The 22,500-nt window shown below is 44.9% G+C and overlaps 1 protein-coding gene across 5 annotated transcripts in view; it reads left to right on the plus strand.

The window, feature by feature from the left end:
- LOC106608253 (ryanodine receptor 3) overlaps positions 1–22,500 on the plus strand; it is a 264,485-nt gene that overhangs the window by 49,246 nt on the left and 192,739 nt on the right. For 4 of the 5 annotated variants that reach the window (XM_082977053.1, XM_045721102.2, XM_045721103.2 and 1 more), the window contains exons 4-10: positions 1,164–1,184; positions 5,443–5,517; positions 7,040–7,118; positions 9,526–9,638; positions 13,602–13,701; positions 15,088–15,181; positions 18,905–18,979. In XM_082977053.1, the coding sequence (XP_082833179.1) occupies positions 1,164–1,184; positions 5,443–5,517; positions 7,040–7,118; positions 9,526–9,638; positions 13,602–13,701; positions 15,088–15,181; positions 18,905–18,979 (557 nt within the window). The remainder of the gene's footprint in view (positions 1–1,163; positions 1,185–5,442; positions 5,518–7,039; positions 7,119–9,525; positions 9,639–13,601; positions 13,702–15,087; positions 15,182–18,904; positions 18,980–22,500) is intronic. The other variant, XM_045721104.2, reaches the window with a different exon arrangement.

A 22,500-nucleotide genomic window follows, 5' to 3' on the forward strand; every position in this document is an offset into this window, starting at 1 on the left:
ATACACCTTCACAGTTCTTTTACGTTGTATTTTACGGTGTTTTATACCACTGTGTCTCAGTGTAAAGACCATAATGTCAAACAAATCATGTTGTTATAAGGTATGGACAATAATACATTGACAATTGCTGACTCATGGGGATTCTGGTTAAAGAATATATGCCAATAAGATTAATTAAATAAATAATGTATTCAATAAAATATCAATAAGATTTATCAAAGAAATAATGTATTCAATAAGAGATCGACGTGAGTGGATAATAGTAAAATGTATATTTTCTCCTTGTTTGACTTCAAGATAAGCCGTGAAGATACTGCTTGTACGGTAGCGTCCTCTCTAGCTGTGTGACAGTGCCCACTCCATGTCAGACACAGACCCAGCCACAGAGAAATAGCCTGTGATTGCCTTGCTTTACGTACACCCAGACAGTCTTCTCCCCTCTTTCCATTCTCTGTTCTCTGTACCCCCTTCCTTCCTTCCTTCCTTCCTTCCTTCCTTCCTTCCTTCCTTCCTTCCTTCCTTCCTTCCTTCCTTCCTTCCTTCCTTCCTTCCTTCCTTCCTTCCTTCCTTCCTTCCTTCCTTCCTTCCTTCCTTCCTTACTTCCTTACTTCCCTCCCTCCCTCAGCTATAGTACCACTGCTGTTCTTAATGATGAGCAGTGATAAGTAATCATGAATAGGGAGATAGATACTTAAATACTTATGAGTGCCCCAGTGTCCCCTACTGCAACGAAACACTTCATGGTCTGCACCTTTATGAAGAGATGTCAACTAAGTTATGAGCGCTGTTGGATCGACAACTGAACACATTAGAATTTAATTGCTTGTAGTTAGCTTAGCTTAGCTGCCCTTGCTTCACTGCTTCTGGGGTGCCAGACGATCAGATCAGTGTCAAGTTTGCATCCATTACTGCGGTGAAGTGAATTTCTGTTTGGTTGAGGTGATAACCACAGAGCGCCTGGCACTTCAGTATCAGAGATGAGTATTTCAACCTGGCCCTGGACTAAAAAACACACATGACAATATTCTTTTGGTTAATTCACCCATTTTATGACACATTTTAATGGAGACTCATGCTCTTTTAGGTATAATTTTAATATAATTGACTTCCATAACTCCATGTAATATTGTTATTTGGTCTGTATCTTTGTTTAACGCTGCTAGAAAGCGGACCATGAGCAGTGGGTATGTTCATTTGTTACTTTCTTTAGTTTGCATGAAGGCTCACCTCTACTGACCCCTAACTATTACAGAAAGAAAGATCTCACTTTGGCCACTTTCACTTCAAAGTGTTGCCTATTTTGGGATTGTCATCATACTATACTAAAGTAATTTATGACTATGATTTTCAATAGATTTGTAGGTTCATCAGACACATAATGAAGATTCAGAAGTATGCCTATAGTGAGAATTGAGAATCTTTATATTATTGTACATAGCCAGAGAATTACATTTTAAAAACAAATATTTATTAGGTAAATATGCATTTGACTGAAAACCCCACGGACATATAGTAAAAACAATTACATGTAGATGCTGATATCTTATTCACTTATACCAGTTCATTTATGTGATCTCTGTAAATATTTTATTATATACCTTTTAGAGTAAGGCTTTAACGTAACATAACAAGGCTGTAACGTAACAAAATGTGGGAAAAGTCAAGGGGTCTGAATACTTTCCGAATACACTGTATGCCCCTGAACATCAATGAACGTTATGAACCTGTCACAGACAAACACAGAGATGTTAAACTATGCCCCTGAACATCACTGATTTATGACAATCTTGAAATAGACATCCCATTGGTGCCTTCCTTCACCTTGTGCACACGATTCACGTGATTGGAATGCTTTGCTTGGTGCCCCTCAAGAACAAACTATGTGTCTGTGTGAACACATTTTCAAGTGAAAGTGCTAACTAGCTAACTAGCTTTCTCATCGGCTTCAGCTAGTATTTTAGCTAACCCATTTAGTGCTTAACGATAGGAAAAAAAAATGTAATTTACACCTTAAAATATTTACTACACAGGGTATGTTATTATCTCTCATGGATAGATGTACGTAACATTAACAGCTGTATAGCTGACACAGTTACACAATATTTTAGTTATGGGTTTCCGAGATGATGTATTATGTCAAATATATAATTTGTGTTAACTTTTTGATTAAGCATCATTTGAAGACTTTAGGGAATGAACAGGAAACCTAGGTGGTGGAACGATGTTCCCTGTAGATGTGTTTTTTTTTTTGAATTTGTGGTTTTCTTTCCTCTTTGTGTTGTTTCTAACTGTCTCATTTCAAGGGTACCAGAAATAAAAGAGGAAATGTTATTGAATTGGCGTTGATTCCAGAAGCTTCACACAATGAATCCAGAAGCTTCACACAATGATTATTGAAGCTTCACACAGTGATTCCGGAAGCTTCACACAATGATTCCGGAAGCTTCGCGCAGTGATTATTGAAGCTTCACACAGTGATTCCGGAAGCTTCACACAATGATTCCGGAAGCTTCACGCAGTGATTATTGAAGCTTCACACAGTGATTCCGGAAGCTTCACACAATGATTCCGGAAGCTTCACGCAGTGATTCTGGAATGAACATACAAAGCTGTAGAACAAAGCTATTTGGAATTTGGAAACCAACACTGGGATCTATTCTACAGTGTACATCTTGCTCTTGGTGGAACACTAGATACATTGTTTTGATCATTTCTCTTTCTCCTTGTCCATTTTCTCTATCTTGCATGTCCCTTTTTTTTTCGTGGGTTTAATTTTTTCTTCCCTCCTATGAACATAAAATCTGTTTGATCAAATGGACAGCAAGCAAACGGAATACAATCTCCCCAGCCATTACTCTGATAATTTCAACACTCCCTGCAGAAGCTCAGAAAGAGCGGTATTAAAGTGGGGGGGCGTTGCCCGTTGTCGTGCCGCCAAGCCAAAGGCCACAGTTCACAGTGTTGATGTGTCGGCATGACAGGAGGCCTGAAATACGGGCCGCTCCGCCTCTCTCCCAGCTCTACCCCTCTACCCCTCTCTCTCCCAGCTCTACCCCTCTCTCTCTCTACCCCTCTCTCTCGCTACCCCTCTCTCTCTCTCTCTCTCTACCCCTCTCCCAGCTCTACCCCTCTACCCCTCTCTCTCCCAGCTCTACCCCTCTACCCCTCTCTCTCTCTACCCCTCTCCCTCTCTCTCTCTCTCTACCCATCTCCCTCTCTCTCTCTACCCCTCTCCCTCTCTCTCTCTACCCCTCTCTCTCTCTCTCTCTCTCTCTCTCTCTCTCTCTCTACCTCTCTCCCTCTCTCTCTCTATCCTCTCTCTCTCGCTCTTCCCTACTCTCTCTCTCTTTCTCTCTATACCATCTCTCTCACTCTCTCTACCCTCTCTCTCTTTCTCTCTTTATCCTCTCTCTCCCTTTACCCTCTCTCTCTCTCTCTCTCTCTCTCTCTCTTTCTCTCTTTATCCTCTCTCTCTCTCTCTCTCTCTCTCTCTCTCTCTCTCTCTCTCCATCTCTCTCTCTCTCTCTCTCCGTCTCTCTCGCTCTCTCTTTCTCTCTTTATCCTCTCTCTCTCTCTCTCTCTCTCTCTCTTTCTCTTTCTCTCTCTCTCTCTAACTCTCTCCGTATCTCCTCTCAACAACAGCTGGGATGAAGCAGGATACTCTTCCCTTCTTCCCCTTTTTTTTATTTTGATCAATCCTCTGTTTCCTTTTTCGTCCAGAGTTATTATACAAGCACCCAGCTACAGTGTCAGTGGGATCTAGTTCACCAGCTGGTAGGCTTGGGGGCGTAGAGGACTGGGGGTTTCAACTCTGGGGGGGTGAGGAGTTTGGGGGCTTCATGGAGCAACTTGGGAATTCCCTTGCTCCCAGTGGAACTGTAGACTGTACCACCAAATCACCAAACACAGATTGATTCTGAGACTTGTGGTGTATATAGATGGTTGATTGGTTGGATTTATAGAGCACTTAAATAGGGAGAAACTCACATCCTCCACCAGCAATGTGTAGCGGCACCCGTTATCTTCCTTTAAGTTCTCATTCTTTATCCAAATCATTATTTTTCACTCCTTTATAGGGGATATAGATAGCAACACTGTAGAGAGTTTGTGGGTTATTATGCTAATGTTACGTAATCTTGTTTTTTCTTCATGCCTCTAGAGGTTGTTGAGGAGGGTGAGTAATAATTCACGTCTGTTTTTAAATCTTTCTGTTTTCTTCAATTCATTGATATCAAGAGAGACTTTGCGGACTTTGACTCTTTTGAGATCTTTCTTTTACATAAGATATCTTTCTCTTTACGGGTTTTACTTCACAACATTTCTTCGTCCACGGTACTGCGGCCAAATGTTTCTCGTTTGTCAACTGAACGGGGGTCTAACATAGGTAGTCGAGTTGTACAGCATGACCTGGGTGGGATAACCTCTGACCTTTTGGGACTGTTTCATGTTGGGTGTGTTGTTGTTGTTTGATTGTTTGTCTGTCTGTCCTCTCGTAGGGGTACTAGTCAAGCATGTCCGTATCCCAGATGGCATCCTATGCTCTATAGAGTGCACTACTTTTGACCAGGACCCATAGGGCTCCCATAGGGCTCCCACAGGATTCCCACAGGGCTACCACAGGATTCCCACAAGATTCCCACAGGATTCCCACAGGATTCCCACAGGGCTACCACAGGATTCCCACAAGATTCCCACAGGATTCCCATAGGGCTCCATAGGGCTCCATAGGGCTCTCATAGGGCTCCATGGGGCTCCATAGGGCTCCATGGGGCTCCATAGGGCTCCATAGGGCTCCATAGGGCTCTCATGGGGCTCTCATGGGGCTCCATAGGGCTTTCATGGGGCTCCATAGGGCTCCATAGGGCTCCATAGGGCTCTCATAGGGCTCTCATAGGGCTCCATAGGGCTCTCATAGGGCTCTCATAGGGCTCCATAGGGCTCTCATAGGGCTCCATAGGGCTCCATGGGGCTCCATAGGGCTCCATGGGGCTCCATAGGGCTCTCATGGGGCTCCATAGGGCTCCATAGGGCTCCATAGGGCTCTCATAGGGCTCTCATAGGGCTCCATAGGGCTCCATAGGGCTCCATAGGGCTCTCATAGGGCTCCATAGGGTAGTAGTGCACTATATAATGAGTATGGTGCCATTTGGGACGCAAAATGTCCTCTGTCTCCAGACAATATTCTAAAGTGATGTCGTCCCCTCATGTCCTTTCCATCAGCTGCACTAAGAGACCGGAAAAAATTGAATTCTCAGTCTTGTCAGTTTTATTTCCCGTACTCCGGTCAGATCAGTGCAGATGAAGGAAAGGAGACAAGGGGAGGATTCTTCTTTAGACTATTGAGTTGCAACACCCAGACTCTAACCTCCTGAGTTGTTTCCTCCCTCCTACCCTCCTCTTCCTCCCCTCCCCTACTCTCCACTCTTCTCTCCTCCTTCCTAGGCGGCCCAGGGGGGTGGACACCGGACCCTGCTCTATGGTCACGCCATCCTCCTACGCCACTCCTTCAGCGGAATGGTGAGCATGTGGAACATCTGCCACCCTGACCCTCATACTCACAGTGGCCCACATGGCACCCTATTCCCTTTATAGTGCACTACTTTTGACCAGGCCCCATAGGGCTCTTGTAAACATTTGTATACTTTAATTATGAATAGAGTGCCATGTGGGACATACGTTTTAACAACTACAAACATTTTACTGAGGAGCTCCAGTAACTGAGGAGCTCCAGTGTCTGAGGAGCTCCAGTGTCTGAGGAGCTCCAGTGTCTGAGGAGCTCCAGTGACTGAGGAGCTCCAGTGTCTGAGGAGCTCCAGTGTCTGAGGAGCTCCAGTGACTGAGGAGCTCCAGTGTCTGAGGAGCTCCAGTGTCTGAGGAGCTCCAGTGTCTGAGGAGCTCCAGTGACTGAGGAGCTCCAGTGACTGAGGAGCTCCAGTGTCTGAGGAGCTCCAGTGACTGAGGAGCTCCAGTGACTGAGGAGCTCCAGTGTCTGAGGAGCTCCAGTGACTGAGGAGCTCCAGTGTCTGAGGAGCTCCAGTGACTGAGGAGCTCCAGTGTCTGAGGAGCTCCAGTGTCTGAGGAGCTCCAGTGACTGAGGAGCTCCAGTGTCTGAGGAGCTCCAGTGTCTGAGGAGCTCCAGTGTCTGAGGAGCTCCAGTGACTGAGGAGCTCCAGTGTCTGAGGAGCTCCAGTGACTGAGGAGCTCCAGTGTCTGAGGAGCTCCAGTGACTGAGGAGCTCCAGTGTCTGAGGAGCTCCAGTGACTGAGGAGCTCCAGTGTCTGAGGAGCTCCAGTGACTGAGGAGCTCCAGTGACTGAGGAGCTCCAGTGTCTGAGGAGCTCCAGTGACTGAGGAGCTCCAGTGTCTGAGGAGCTCCAGTGACTGAGGAGCTCCAGTGTCTGAGGAGCTCCAGTGACTGAGGAGCTCCAGTGTCTGAGGAGCTCCAGTGTCTGAGGAGCTCCAGTGACTGAGGAGCTCCAGTGACTGAGGAGCTCCAGTGTCTGAGGAGCTCCAGTGACTGAGGAGCTCCAGTGTCTGAGGAGCTCCAGTGACTGAGGAGCTCCAGTGTCTGAGGGAGCTCCAGTGTCTGAGGAGCTCCAGTGTCTGAGGAGCTCCAGTGTCTGAGGAGCTCCAGTGACTGAGGAGCTCCAGTGACTGAGGAGCTCCAGTGTCTGAGGAGCTCCAGTGACTGAGGAGCTCCAGTGTCTGAGGAGCAACATCTGTGAAAGCTTTAGCAGTACCAGAGCTGTATTATCAGTGGATAAGTGTTGAATGAAAAGGTCACCAGACCAGACTGTATTACCTAAACATTAGAATGCAGTAGCTCTAAAGATAGCACTGACAATGGCTTGAGATTTGCAATAATTTGCAATAATTTAACAGAATATATTCTGAAATAATTTAACAGTATATATATATTATATACATTTTATATATATTCTGTTAATGCAAATAATAGAAATGAATCTTGTAAATACATTTTATCAATTGTTTTCCTTCCTATCTTCTTGCAATTTTCATATTGTGTGGCTTCTCAACAGTACCTGACCTGCTTGAAGACATCAAGATCGTTGACAGACAAACTGTCATTTGACGTGGGATTACAAGAAGATTCAATAGGTAAGATTGATATTAGACACAGCCTTGCTCTAATGGTATAGAGCTCTCTGAATAGTCATTTTAGGTTGGCCTCCCTTGAGATTAAATCATTTATCTAAAGGAGAAGGAGACAAAACTCTGTGGGTCCTTCCCAAATAGAGCCTAAGGGCCCTGGTCAAAAGGGCCCTGGTCAAAAGTAGTGCACCATAAAGGGAATGGGTTGCCATTTGGGACACATCCTATTGCTGCTGTGGAGCCAGCATTGTATGGTAGCTAGGTGACATTTCAACTACAAAATGAAGTGGAGTCATTTATCAAACCGGATGTGGTACTTAACACTTTACACTTGTGGAAATTGGCCTGTATGGATAGGGCTAAATTTAAATGTTTCTTAAAGAAAAAATTGCTCCTGAGTGGCGCAGTGTTCTAAGGCACTGCATCTCAATGCTAGAGGTGTCACTACAGACCCTGGTTCGATTCCAGGCTGAATCACAACCGGCTGTGATTGGGATTCCCATAGGGCAGCGCACAATTTTCTCAGCGTCATCTGGGTTAGGGCTTGGCCGGGGTAGGCCGTCATTGTAAATAAGAATTTATTCTTAACTGACTTGCCTAGTTAAATAAAAAATATGGAATGCATAACCATGGTAGAAATGAAAAGGGAACAGTTTGGAGATTATGGGGAAATTATTAGAATAATGGCGAGGACACAACAGTTTACCTAACACAAGACTGAATCCAAACAGTGGCATTTGCCTGTGGTTAGTCCATTCCATAAATGTTTTTATCCTGAAAAACTCCCCAGTCCTTAAAGATTACAAACATACCCATAACATGATGCTTGAAAATATGGAGAGTGGTACTCAGTGATGTGATGTGTTGGATTTACCCCAAACATAACACTATATACTAAAGACAAAAATATGAATTGCTTTGTCAACTTTTTTGCTGTATTACTTTAGTGCCTTGTTGCAAAGAAGTATTGTATTGTGGAGTATTTTCTCCTATCACAGCCATTAAGCTGTTTTAAAGTCACCATTGGCCTCATGGGGAAATCCCTGAGCAGTTTCCTTCCTCTCCGGCAACTGAGTTAGGAAAGACACCTGTATCTTTGTAGTGACTGGGTGTATTGATACACCATCCAAAGTATAATTAATAACTTCACCATGCTCAAAGGGATATTCAATGTCTGCTTTTTTTTACCCATCTACCAATAGGAACCCTTCTTTGAGAGCCATTGGAAAACCTCCCTGGTCTTTGTGGTTGAATCAGTGCTTGAAATTCACTGCTCAACTGAGGGACCTTACAGATAATTGTATGTTTGGGGCACAGAGAAGAGGTAGTCATTAAAAAAGTTATGTTAAACACTATTATTGCACACAGTGAGTCCATGCAATTTATGTGACTTGATAAGCACATTTTTACTCCTGAACTTATTAAGGCTTACCATAGCAAAGGGGTTGAATACTTATTGTAAACATTAATTTGTAAACATTTCGAAACACATAATTCCACTTTGGTATTGCGTGTACACCAGTGACAAAAAAAAATCTAAATTCAGGCTGTAACAAAATGTGGAAAAAGTCAAGGGGTGTGAATACTTTCTGAAGGCGCTGTACACTGAGTCCTCGTAATTTACAGCAACAACAAATGTGCTAAAGTTGCCCAATTAGCAGGAGGGATGGGGGCAATTTCTTGTCGCGTGTGATACTCAAGGTCAGAACACTGTCAGTCAAAACCCATACAGAGCTGTGAAGCGGAGACCCTGAGCTCTAACGTAATGTATAGCATGTTACTGCACTGCCACTGCATTCCAATTTAAGAGCTTATCAGTGTCCAAATCTGCGAATACGGGTGCAGGTGTAAAGATCGGCGATTTTCAAGGGCTACCTGTGACTCTACTAGTCGTGCAGACTGGTTTCCATATTAATAGCTGACCTTGCTATTTATATGTGCTGTGGTCCCCATAACAGAGGCACTATATCAACGTGAGGACGTTACGAGCAGACAAAATGGCTGCCTCGAGTCTGTCTGTTGCCTGGCTTTGAAACTGTTGATCTTTGATATTTGAAGACTTCAAAATGTACTGATCAACAATCCTGCAGCAAATAATGATACACTAACAACACTGTATGTATAAGTGGATGCTTTGGTACTTGGACCGCCAATTAAATGCAAGAAATTTACATGCCAGTGAAATATTTGAAGAAGTATGCATTTGTATTTCAATGGTCGGCTTCTATATCTTTATATTTTTTATTATCCTTATGAAATTACAATTCATTTATGTTACCATAGTTAGCATAGTCTTATTGTAATCTCAGAACCCGGGAACCACATTGTGAGTGCACTGGCTAGCAACTATGTTAACAGTCTGTCACAAGAGACTATGATAGTTTCATCCAAGGCCTGTTGTCTGTCTCTCCAGGAGAGGCATGTTGGTGGACCATCCACCCTGCGTCCAAGCAGAGGTCAGAGGGAGAGAAGGTCCGTATCGGAGACGACCTCATCCTGGTCAGCGTGTCCACAGAGAGGTACCTGGTGAGTATCTATCAATCAACCAGTAAACCAATCAATCAACCAATCAATCCGTACACAGAGAGTTACCTGTGAGACCCAAATTGAACACTATTTGTGGCCCATTGTCACCTTTTAGTAGGTGTGAAGGTAGGTGTGAAGGTAAGTGTGAAGGTAAGTGTGAAGGTAGGTGTGATGGTAGGTGTGAAGGTAGGTGTAATGGTAATTATATGGTTTTAAGTTCCTCTAACTACTCACAGCCTCTCATATGGCCAGAGGCAGGGTTGCAACACATAAAGGGATAAAACAGCAATGAGAACCACATGGATCCTAAAAACTCTCAGAAATACTGTCTAGTCTAGCTACCCGACTGTTTTTGTATTCAACAGTGTTTTATCGCTGCCTTCCCCAGACAGCAAGTTGGCTAAAGCCTGAACAGATTGTCACCCTGGCAATATACTCTCACCTCCTAACAGACAATATCAACATGTTATTGCTCGTACTTTGGTTCAGACGGTTTGTTTTGAGTTGGACAGAGAACATTAAATCTGTTGTTCAGTTCACAGACTGTGGATCATTGCTCATTTCTCCATCTCCGATATTTTTTTCCTTTCAGTTATTCACTTGTTGGTCTGTATTTCTGCTGGGTTGATTTATTTCCATGCCGTAGCGTTTTAATATCTGAATATCTGTAGCGCCGGCCTACCTCTCTGTTAGAGACCACTGGGGAATGATTGAAAGTCCAAGTGGGGGGGGAAATGTTGTGTGTTTTGGACTGATTATGTGCCCCACTGATCTCAGTGCTGACTGATTGATTGAGCAGGCTAGGAGGAGACCCAGGTCCTAGATCAGTTTGGGTTGTCTTGCCAGAGCAAGCTAAGAGACTAGGATTCAGCAGAGACAGCACAAACAGATCTGCTCACACAATCATCCCCATCACATCAGTCCACTTGAAATAGTTCTGTTAAAACAGTTCTCGAGTCTTGAACCCCCTCAGCCCAGGCCAACCAGTGGCATTTATCTGGCTGATGAGCTGACAGCGATTCCCAAACCTTCCATAACAAAGCCATCACTTACAGAGAGATGAACCTGGAGAAGAGCCTCCTAAGTAAGCTGGTCCTGGGGCTCTATTCACAAACACAAACACACCCCACAGAGCCCCAGGACAGCAACACAATTAGACCCAACCAAATCATGAGAAAAAAAAGATAATTACTTGACACATTGGAAAGAATTAACAAAAAAACAGAACAAACTAGAATGCTATTTGGCCCTAAACAGAGAGTACACAGTGGCAGAATACCTGACCACTGTACTGACACAAAACTAAGGAAAGCTTTGACTATGTACAGTGTGCATAGCCTTGCTATTGAGAGAGGCTGCCGTAAGCAGACCTGGCTCTCAAGAGAAGACAGGCTATGTGCACACTACCCACAAACAAAATGAGGTGGAAGGTGAGCAGCATTTCCTAACCTCCTGCCAAATGTATGACCATATTGAATGTATGACCATATTTCCCTCAGATTACACAAACCCACAAAGAATTTGAAAATAATCAAATGTTGATACACTCCCATATCTACTGGGTGAAATACCACAGTGTGCCATCCCAGCAGCAAGATGTGTGACCTGTTGCCACAAGAAAAAGGCAACCAGTGAGGAACCAACACCATTGTAAATATATACCCATATTTATGTTTATTTTTTTTCCCTTTTGTACTTTAACTATTTGCACATCGTTACAACACTGTATATTGACATAATAGGACATTTTAAATGTCTCTATTATTTTGGAACTTGTGTGAGTATTTACTGTTCACTTTTTATTGTATATTTCACTTTTGTTTATCCATTTCACTTGCTTTGGCAATGTTAACATATGCTTCCCATGCCAATAAAGCCCCTTGAATTGAGAGAGTTAGAGAGAGAGAGAGTTATAGAGAGAGAGGGAGGAGCGAGAGAGAGAGGGGGGAGCAAGAGGAGAGAGAGAGAGAGAGAGAGAGAGAGAGAGAGAGAGAGAGAGAGAGAGAGAGAGAGAGAGAGAGAGAGAGAGAGAGAGAGAGAGAGAGAGAGAGAGAGAGAGAGAGAGAGAGAGAGAGAGAGAGAGAGAGAGAGAGAGAGAGAGAGAGAGAGAGAGAGAGAGAGAGAGAGAGAGAGAGAGAGAGAGAGAGAGGAGAGAGAGAGAGAGAGAGAGAGAGAGAGAGTGACTGACTGACTGACTGACTGACTGACTGACTGACTGACTGACTGACTGACTGACTGACTGACTGACTGACTGACTGACTGACTGACTGACTGACTGACTGACTGACTGACTGACTGACTGACTGACTGACAGCATTTGGGGAGGAAATGTGTAATTATAACATAGCTACACTCAGCAGGGCCTGAGTTTCAACTCTACCAAAGGAAAACATTCATCTGATTCATCACCCTACTGTCAAACAATCAATTGTTCCTCAACTATGGAATGAATATCACACAGGGGTTATTTCCTGAGTGATGAAGAACTATTGGTTTTCTGATATCATTGATATGACCCATCCCAGTATATTCTGTTTTGTCTGTGCCTAAGTTCATTCTGAACATCTTTGAAGGTTGTTGTTAGAGCTGTTGTCTCTGATCTGGAGTCCCAGAGCCTGTCTGTGTGAAGCTGTGTGTTGTGGATTAAACTGATGTTGGCAGTCTCATTATGATCAGTAGGCCATGGAATCCCTTTGAGCTCTACTATCTCTTCTCCCCAGCAAAGACTAGCCTGGGATGTTAATCTGGAGCCACAGCTGATGCGGGTCCTTAGAGAGGGTGTATGGTCTTTGTGGCAGTAATGCACTGTAAAGGCTTTAGACAGTGTCCAAACACTGTCAGGGTTGAGACAAAGTCATAAAATGCCAACTAGCTTTACAGGCCCAGTAGAGTCAAAAACGTGATTTCCCTGTGTTTTATATACACTGAGTGCACAAAACATTAGGAACACCTGCTCTTTCCATGAAATGGACTGACCAGGTGAATCCAGGTGAAAGCTATGATCCCTTATTGATGTCACCTGTTATATCCCCTTCAATCAGTGTAGATGAAGGGGAGAAGACGGGTTAAAATGGGCAGGACAAAATATTTAAATGTCTTTGAACGGGGTATGGTAGTAGGTGCCAGCCGCACCAGTTTGAGTGTGTCAAGAACTGTAACGCTGCTGGGTTTTTCACGCTCAACAGTTTCCCGTATGTATCAGTAATGGTCTACCACCTATAGGACATCCAGCCACCTGGACACAACTGTGGGAAGTCAACATGGGCCATCATCCCTGTGGAACGCTTTTGATACCTTGTAAAGTCCATGCCCTGACAAATTGAGTCTGTTCTGAGGGCAAAAGGGGTTGCAACTCAATATTAGGAATGTGTTCCTAATGTTTTGTACAATCAGTGTATAGTTCCACACCATGAGGTTGACATAATACTGTGAAATTGTGAAAATTATGATAATGTCCTTTTAGTGTAAGAGCTGTTTGAAAAGACTGCCTGAAATTTCAGCCTGTTTTATTGGGATGGATTTTTGGCCTGCCTGGTAACATCACCGGGTGGTAAATTAGTTAATAGACCAATAGGAAAGAGACTTCCAAATCTCTCTGCCAATAACAGCTAGTTTACAGTTTTCTCCTCCCCACTCAGACCACTCCCAGGCAGTCCTAGCTAAATTCTTTCTTGAGAAATTGCTCTTTGCTAAGAAGCTATTCTAGTTTATATTTTGTTTAACATTTCAATTGGAAACAATCACAGTAAGGTACTTAATTGTCACCCAGAAATTATTTGATATTGAGATAAAAATGGCTGCATTGGACCTTTATATCTCTCCTTTACCAGCCCCCATATCTCTCTCACTCACACACACACACACACACACACACACACACACACACACACACACACACACACACACACACACACGCACACACACACCACTGCTCCTAAGCCCATGCTGTGTCCTCTCTTCCAGCACCTGTCCATCTCCAGTGGTAGTTTCCAGGTGGATGCCTCCTTTATGCAGACTCTGTGGAACGTCCAGCCTACCTGCTCAGGAAGCAACGTGGCTGTAGGCAAGTACACCACGAATCAATTATACAATTATCATTTCAGGCTTATCCTTCATTATGAACTAGGACAAATTGACTTGTTTCAGGAATGTGATGTACTTTACACTGCTTTGTGTTATACACCCCTGGGCAACCAACCCATACACCCCTGGGCAACCAACCCATACACCCCTGGGAAACCAACCCATACACCCCTGGGAAACCAACCCATACACCTCTGGGAAACCAACCCATACACCCCAGGGCAACCAACCCATACACCCCAGGGCAACAAACCCATACACCCCTGGGAAACCAACCCATAAACCCCAGGGCAACCAACCCATACACCCCTGGGAAACCAACCCATACACCCCTGGGCAACCAACCCATACACCCCTGGGCAACCAACCCATACACCCCTGGGCAACCAACCCATACACCCCTGGGCAACCAATCCATACACCCCTGGGAAACCAACCCATACATCCCTGGGAAACCAAACCATAAACCCCCGGTCAACCAACTCATACACCCCTGGGAAACCAACCCATACACCCCTGGGAAACCAACCCATAAACCCCTGGGAAACCAACCCATACACCCTTGGTTTCCATACACCCCTGGGAAACCAACCCATACACCCCTGGGAAACCAACCCATACACCCCAGGGCAACCAACCCATACACCCCTGGGAAACCAACCCATAAACCCCAGGGCAACCAACCCATACACCCCTGGGAAACCAACCCATACACCCCTGGGAAACCAACCCATACACCCCTGGGCAACCAACCCATACACCCCAGGGCAACCAACCTATACACCCCTGGTAAACCAACCTATACACCCCTGGGCAACCAACCCATACACCCCTGGGAAACCAACCCATACACCCCTGGGAAACCAACCCATACACCCCTGGGCAACCAACCCATACACCCCTGGGCAACCAACCCATACACCCCATGCCAACCAACCCAATAACCCCTGGGCAACCGACCCATACACCCCTGGGCAACCAACCCATACACTCCTGGGAAACCAACCCATACACCCCTGGGAAACCAACCCATACACCCCTGGGCAACCAACCCATACACCCCTGGGTAACCAACCCATACACCCCTGGGAAACCAACCCATACACCCCAGGAAAACCAACCCATACACCCCTGGGAAACCAACATATACACCCCTGGGTAACCAACCCATACACCCCTGGGAAACCAACCCATACACCCCTGGGAAACCAACCAATACACCCCTGGGAAACCAACTCATACACCCCTGGGAAACCAGTGGGTGTAAGTATTAATAAGAATCAGTCAGTCGATCATCAGATCGTCCCTGAGGCTAGTAACTTCAAAAGATCCCTATCGACCTTAGAATCTTGTGTTTATCCAATAGGATTCCTGTGTGGTGGTCACGTGATGCATCTTTGTCACGGGCATGATGAGAGTCTGACCATACCTGGATCAGAGGCCAGCGAGATGGAGCAGAGGTACACTAGGCTTCCTGTCTGCCATTTTAACAGTATGTTAGGATATGTCCTGAAGACCAGAGGTAGGCTCTTAACCCTACTATTAAGGGACATTTTAACAGGCACTTACAGTTACGTTTTATGATTTAAGAGAGCTTTAAATTAACTGCCATGACATTTTATCACCATACTGTTGAATCGTTTAGAGAAATGGGATTCATAGTGTCATATTCGTGTATGTAGGTGGCAGGGAAGTCAGGAGCAGGAGAAACCAAGTTGGTTAATATGGAGTATTTAATTTTTTTAAAAACCTCTAAAACCAAAGTATACCCGTCGCCCACCGATACACAAACCCATGTAACATAACATCACAAACATTCACATGAGGGGAAACAGAGGGTTAAATACACAACGTGATTAATTGGATTGGAAACAGGTGTGTAGGAAGACAAGACAAAACCAATGGAAAATGAAAAACGGATCTATGATGGCTAGAAGACCGGCGACGTCGACCGCCGAGCACCACCCGAGCAAGGAGGGGCATCGACTTCGGCAGAAGTCGTGACAGTACCCGCCCCCCCGACACGCGGCTCCAGCAGCGCGTCGACACCGGCCTTGGGGACGACCCAGAGGACGAGGTGCAGGGCGATCTGGATGGAGACGATGGAACTCTCGAAGCAGGGAAGGATCTAACACATCCTCCACTGGAACCCAGAATCTCTCCTCTGGACCGTACCCCTCCCAGTCCACGAGGTACTGAAGACCCCTTGCCCGACGTCTCGAATCCAGGATGGATCGAACGGAGTACACCGGGGCCCCCTCAATGTCCAGAGGGGGCGGAGGAACCTCCTGCACCTCAGCCTCTTGGAGCGGGCCAGCCACCACCGGCCTGAGGAGAGACAGATGGAACGAGGGGTTAATGTGGTAATAGGAAGGGAGCTTTAACCTATAACATACCTCGTTCACTCTCCTCAGGACTTTAAACGGCCCCACAAACTGTGGACCCAGCTTCTGGCAGGGCAGGCGGAGGGGCAGGTTTCTGATCGAGAGCCAGACCCTGTCTCCCGGTGCGAACACCGGGCCTCACTGCGGCGACGGTCTCCGCCCACTTTCTGGCGCCGCACGGTGCACTGAAGGCGGACAAGAGCAGCGTCCCAGGTTTCCTCCGCGCGCCGAAACCAGTCGTCCACCGCAGGAGCCTCGGTCTGACTCTGATGCCAAGGGGCCAGAACCAGCTGATACTCCAACACACACTGAAAGGGAGAGAGGTTAGTGGAGGAGTGGCGGAGCGAGTTCTGAGCCATCTCTGCCCAGGGCACAAACTCCGCCCACTTCCCCGGCCGGTCCTGGCAATAAGACCTCAGAAACCTACCCACATCCTGGTTAACTCTCGCCACCTGCCCGTTACTCTCAGGGTGAAAACCTGAGGTAAGGCTGACGGAGACCCCCAGACGTTCCATGAACGCCCTCCAGACCCTAGAAGTGAACTGGGGACCCCGATCAGACACTATATCCTCAGGCACCCCGTAGTGCCGAAAGACGTGTGTAAACAGAAAAATCCGCCGTTTGTAGGGAGACTGGGCAAAGGGAGGAGACGACAGGACTTAGAAAAACGATCCACAACGACCAGGATCGTGGTGTTACCTTGTGAACGTGGAAGATCGGTTATAAAATCCACCGACAAGTGCAACCTCGGGCGTTGTGGAACGGGTAAGGGTTGTAACTTACCCCTGGGTAGGTGTCTAGGAGCCTTGCACTGAGCGCACACTGAGCAGGAGGAAACATAAACCCTCACGTCTTTAGCTAAAGTGGGCCACCAGTACCTCCCACTAAGACAGCGCATCGTCCAATCAATCCCAGGATGATCAGAGGAGGGTGACGTGTGGGCCCAGTAGATCAATCGATTGTGGACAGCAGACGGAACGTACCGTGTGGTGGATGAATCAGAATTAGTTGGGTAACATAGATAATTAAGATGTTTTATTAGTATAATATGCTTGTGTGAGATACTTGTCATTAGAAAGTGTCCTTTGGACTCTGGTGTCTTTTAGTTGCACGTTTCTCTTAGCTCGGGCTAAGTCACTTGGGGCCCAGAGAGGGGAGAGGTCAGACTTGTTTTTTACATGTCTCTGTTGCTATGCAGAATATCAGCAAGAGAGGAGGACAGAATGAAATATTGTCTTCATATGTGAGTGTCTTTACCTATTCTTAAACCATGTGGAGGGATAGCGTGATTAATGGGGAACCAATTATTTGTCTCCACAATGTCTGTGCGCAAGTCACGCCCCTCAGTGAGCTTGTCCAGGAGTGGGGTCAAGAGGGGGTTTGTTTGAGATGGGAGTATCTAGAGTTGACAATTGATATATGCCATTGGATGAAATGGTGGTTTTGTTCTATGAAGTACCAGGGACGAGTTTAGAAACTCGTCATAGGGACCAAACTGAACGATAATTTATAGCGAATGCTATCTGGCTGTGGATACTCCTGTCTAAAGTAAACAGTCTTTCTTTGTGAACCGTTCCTAACTATCTGTGGTTTGTCATGTCAAAAGGGGATGGATCTTGCTATAAAGATCTCAGTAGCCATTGTGTTAACACTCTTAACGGGTCATTAGAAATGGTGAATCGTTGAAAGTCAAAGATGCTTTTGCAAAAGTATCTTCACTATTAAAGATGTAGTTAATTCGGACTGGTGTGTTTGTAACTCTCCTCATTTGGTAATGCAGAAATTAGCCACCACAACCGACGCCCTGCTGGACACTCAGGGGGAACGGGCTCTGCACGTGACGCCCGTTCAATGTCCGCGTCCAGCTCCCACACTACCGGCGCCACCAAGCAAGAAGCTGGAATTATGGGAGTGGGATCCATGGACCGCTCCTCTGTGTCATACAGCCGGGACAATGCGTCTGCCTTAACGTTCTGGGAACCTGGTCTGTAAGAGAGGGTAAACACAAAACGGGTGAAAAACATGGCCCACCTTGCCTGGTGAGGATTCAGTCTCCTCGCTTCCCGGATGTACTCCAGATTGCGGTGGTCAGTCCAGATGAGAAAAGGGTGTTTAGCCCCCTCAAGCCAATGTCTCCACACCTTCAAAGCCTTGACGACAGCCAACAGCTCCCGGTCCCCCACATCATAGTTTCGCTCTGCCGGGCTGAGCTTCATGGAAAAGAAGGCACAGGGGCGGAGCTTAGATTTATATAACACTTTTTTGGTTACTACATGATTCCATATGTGTTATTTCATAGTTTTGATGTCTTCACTATTATTCTACAATGTAGAAAATAGTAAAAATAAAGAAAACCCCTTGAATGAGTAAGTGAATCTAAACTTCTGACTGGTACTGTATATATACACATTTATTGGGGCCCTTCAGGGGGTGCAGGGTAGCCTAGCAGTTAAGAGCGTTGGACCAGTAACGGAAAGGTTGCTGGTTTAAATCCCTGAGCCAACTAGGTGAAAAATCTGCCGATGTGCCCTCGAGCAAGGCACTTAACCCTAATTGGTCCTGTAAGTTACTCTGGATAAGAGCGTCAGCTAAAATACAAAATATTTAAATATAAGTCAAATGCCTCAGATCCTGTAACCGGTCACATTTAGTTTTAGTTTTAAAATGCACTAGGAAGAGAGTAATATTTTATTGCAAAGTCACTGTGTTTAATAGAGACAAATGTCCTGGTTTAAATTGAACTTAGTCTGTTTTAAAGGATCCAGACCTGACCCCTCTCCTCCCTCTCTTTGTCCCCAGGATTGTGAACTATGAGATGGGTAAAGGAGCATCCAGGGCCCGCTCTCTCTGGAGGCTGGAGCCCCTCAGGATCGGGTGAGCTGATACACATGCAGCCACACACACACAACCCTACCTCACCCTCTCTAATTTCTCCATCTCCCTGCCAGATGCTCACTCACATAGACAGTGCACTCACTCACCTAGACACCAACATGCTTTCAGATACTTTTCAGGGTAGTGACACTTTCCTCCCAGGATATAAAATATATTATAAACTGGATGGTTAGAGCCCTGAATGCTGATTGGCTGACAGCCATGGTATATCAGACCCTATACCACAGGTATGGCAAAACATTTATTTTTACAGCTCTAATTACGTTGGTAACCAGTAAGGCACCTCGGGGGTTTGTAGTATATGGCCAATATACCACGGCTAAGGTCTATGTCCAGGCACTCTGCGTTGCGTGGCACACAGCCCTTAGCCGTGGTATATACAGTAGGCCATATACCACACCTCCTTGGACCTTATTGCTTAATTGTAAAACTGGTTGTTTGGATCCTGGATGCTGATTGGACAAGCAGCGTTCCAAGCCTTGCTGTATTGGTCATCACAGACACACCTATGCCTTCTAACGGTTCCATCTGAAAATGATCACTGCCTCTGCAGAATATCATGTTGCTGTCTGAATAATCTATTTTATTTATCTCAACTTGCACATTATTTCCCCTTGTTCCAGCCTAGCTTTTAGTTTGGTACAGTGGGGGTTAATATAAACCTAGCATTTAGTTTGGTACAGCGGGGTTAATATAAACCTAGCATTTAGTTTGGTACAGCGGGGTTAATATAAACCTAGCATTTAGTTTGGTACAGCAGGGTTAATATAAACCTAGCATTTAGTTTGTACAGCGGGGTTAATATAAACCTAGCATTTAGTTTGGTACAGCAGGGTTAATATAAACCTAGCATTTAGTTTGGTACAGCGGGGGTTAATATAAACCTAGCATTTAGTTTGGTACAGCGGGGTTAATATAAACCTAGCATTTAGTTTGGTACAGCGGGGGTTAATATTAACCTAGCATTTAGTTTTGTACAGCGGGGGTTAATATAAACCTAGCATTTAGTTTGGTACAGCGGGGTTAATATAAACCTAGCATTTAGTTTGGTACAGCGGGGTTAATATAAACCTAGCATTTAGTTTGATACAGTGGGGTTAATATAAACCTAGCATTTAGTTTGATACAGCGGGGTTAATATAAACCTAGCATTTAGTTTGGTACAGCGGGGGTTAATATAAACCTAGCATTTAGTTTGGTACAGCAGGGGTTAAAATTAAACTTGATCTCACTAGTACCATACATAGAGAGAACGGTGCTCAGATGAGAGGAGACGACTTTCTCTGAGCCAGTCGAAATCACGCATCAATGTCATCATCATGGACATATCCAAGTAAATGCCGATAGAAAAAAATGCTCAAACAAACGAAAATGTAGCTATTGATTGCAGGTTCAACATTTGACATGACTAAGTTAGCTGAGCTGAGCTAGCTATCAACTGACTTTATCCAGCCTGCATAGCAACCATTTTGTTTAGAATGGAAGACCCAGTCCTATTGCATAGCAACTATGCAAAACATTTTTTTTATGACCGGCTCATGTCTGTAGCAGTGCTGTAGCGCAAAAACAGTAACAGGTAAATTGCTATGTCGTCGGGCCAAACAAGTAAATGTACCTCTGACTATATTCATTATGTCATTTAAGAACAAATTCTTATTTACAATGATGGCCTACCGGGGAACAGTGAGTTAACTGCCTTGTTCAGGTGCAGAACGGCTGATTTTTTACCTTGTCAGCTCAGGGATTCAAACCAGCAACCTTTTAGTTACAGGCCCAACGCACTAACCACTAGGCTACATGGCTCCCCCTTCTTGCCATTCCAATTATACAGCACTGCCTCTTGAGCCTTATTGCTTAATTAATTATGTGTATGAGTATAATTATCTCCACATATACAAAGACTCTGCCCCAGGCACTATAACTCCAGCGGGTACTATAACCACTATAACCCCACCAGGTACTATAACCACTATAACCCCATCAGGTAATATAACCACTATAACCCCATCAGGTATTATAACCACTATAACCCCATCAGGTACTATAACCACTATAACCCCACCAGGTAATATAACCACTATAACCCCACCAGGTAATATAACCACTATAACCCCACCAGGTGCTATAACTACTATAACCCCACCAGGTATTATAACTACTATAACCCCACCAGGTAATATAACCACTATAACTCCAGCAGGTACTATAACCACTATAACCCCACCACGTACTATAACTACTATAACCCCATCAGGTACTATAACTACTATAACCCCATCAGGTAATATAACCACTATAACCCCATCAGGTACTATAACCACTATAACCCCACCAGGTAATATAACCACTATAACCCCACCAGGTACTATAACCACTATAACCCCACCAGGTAATATAACCACTATAACCCCACCAGGTACTATAACCACTATAACCCCACCAGGTAATATAACCACTATAACCCCACCAGGTACTATAACCACTATAACACCACCAGGTAATATAACCACTATAACCCCACCAGGTACTATAACCACTATAACCCCATCAGGTACTATGCCCACTATAACCCCATCAGGTAATATAACCACTATAACCCCACCAGGTACTATAACTACTATAACCCCATCAGGTAATATAACCACTATAACCCCATCTGGTACTTTAACCCCACCAGGTACTATAACTACTATTGCCCCACCAAGTAATATAACCACTATAACCCCATCAGGTACTATAACCCCATCAGGTACTATAACCGCTATAACCCCATCAGGTAGTATAACCACTATAACCCCATCAGGTACTATAACCACTATAACCCCACCAGGTAATATAACCACTATAACCCCACCAGGTACTATAACTACTATAACCCCATCAGGTAATATAACCACTATAACCCCATCAGGTACTATAACCCCATCAGGTACTATAACCGCTATAACCCCATCAGGTAGTATAACCACTATAACCCCATCAGGTACTATGCCCACTATAACCCCATCAGGTAATATAACCACTATAACCCCACCAGGTACTATAACTACTATAACCCCATCAGGTAATATAACCACTATAACCCCATCTGGTACTTTAACCCCACCAGGTACTATAACTACTATTGCCCCACCAAGTAATATAACCACTATAACCCCATCAGGTACTATAACCCCATCAGGTACTATAACCGCTATAACCCCATCAGGTACTATAACCACTATAACCCCATCACGTATTATAACCACTATAACCCCATCAGGTACTATAACCGCTATAACCCCATCAGGTAGTATAACCACTATAACCCCACCAGGTACTATAACCACTATAACCCCACCAGGTAATATAACCACTATAACCCCATCACGTATTATAACCACTATAACCCCATCAGGTACTATAACTACTATAACCCCATCAGGTACTATAACCACTATAACCCCACCAGGTAATATAACCACTATAACCCCATCAGGTACTATAACCACTATAACCCC

The sequence above is a fragment of the Salmo salar genome, chromosome 06, assembly GCF_965601325.2.
Source record: "Salmo salar chromosome 06, fSalSal1, whole genome shotgun sequence".
In the NCBI taxonomy this organism is placed as follows: Eukaryota; Metazoa; Chordata; class Actinopteri; order Salmoniformes; family Salmonidae; genus Salmo; species Salmo salar.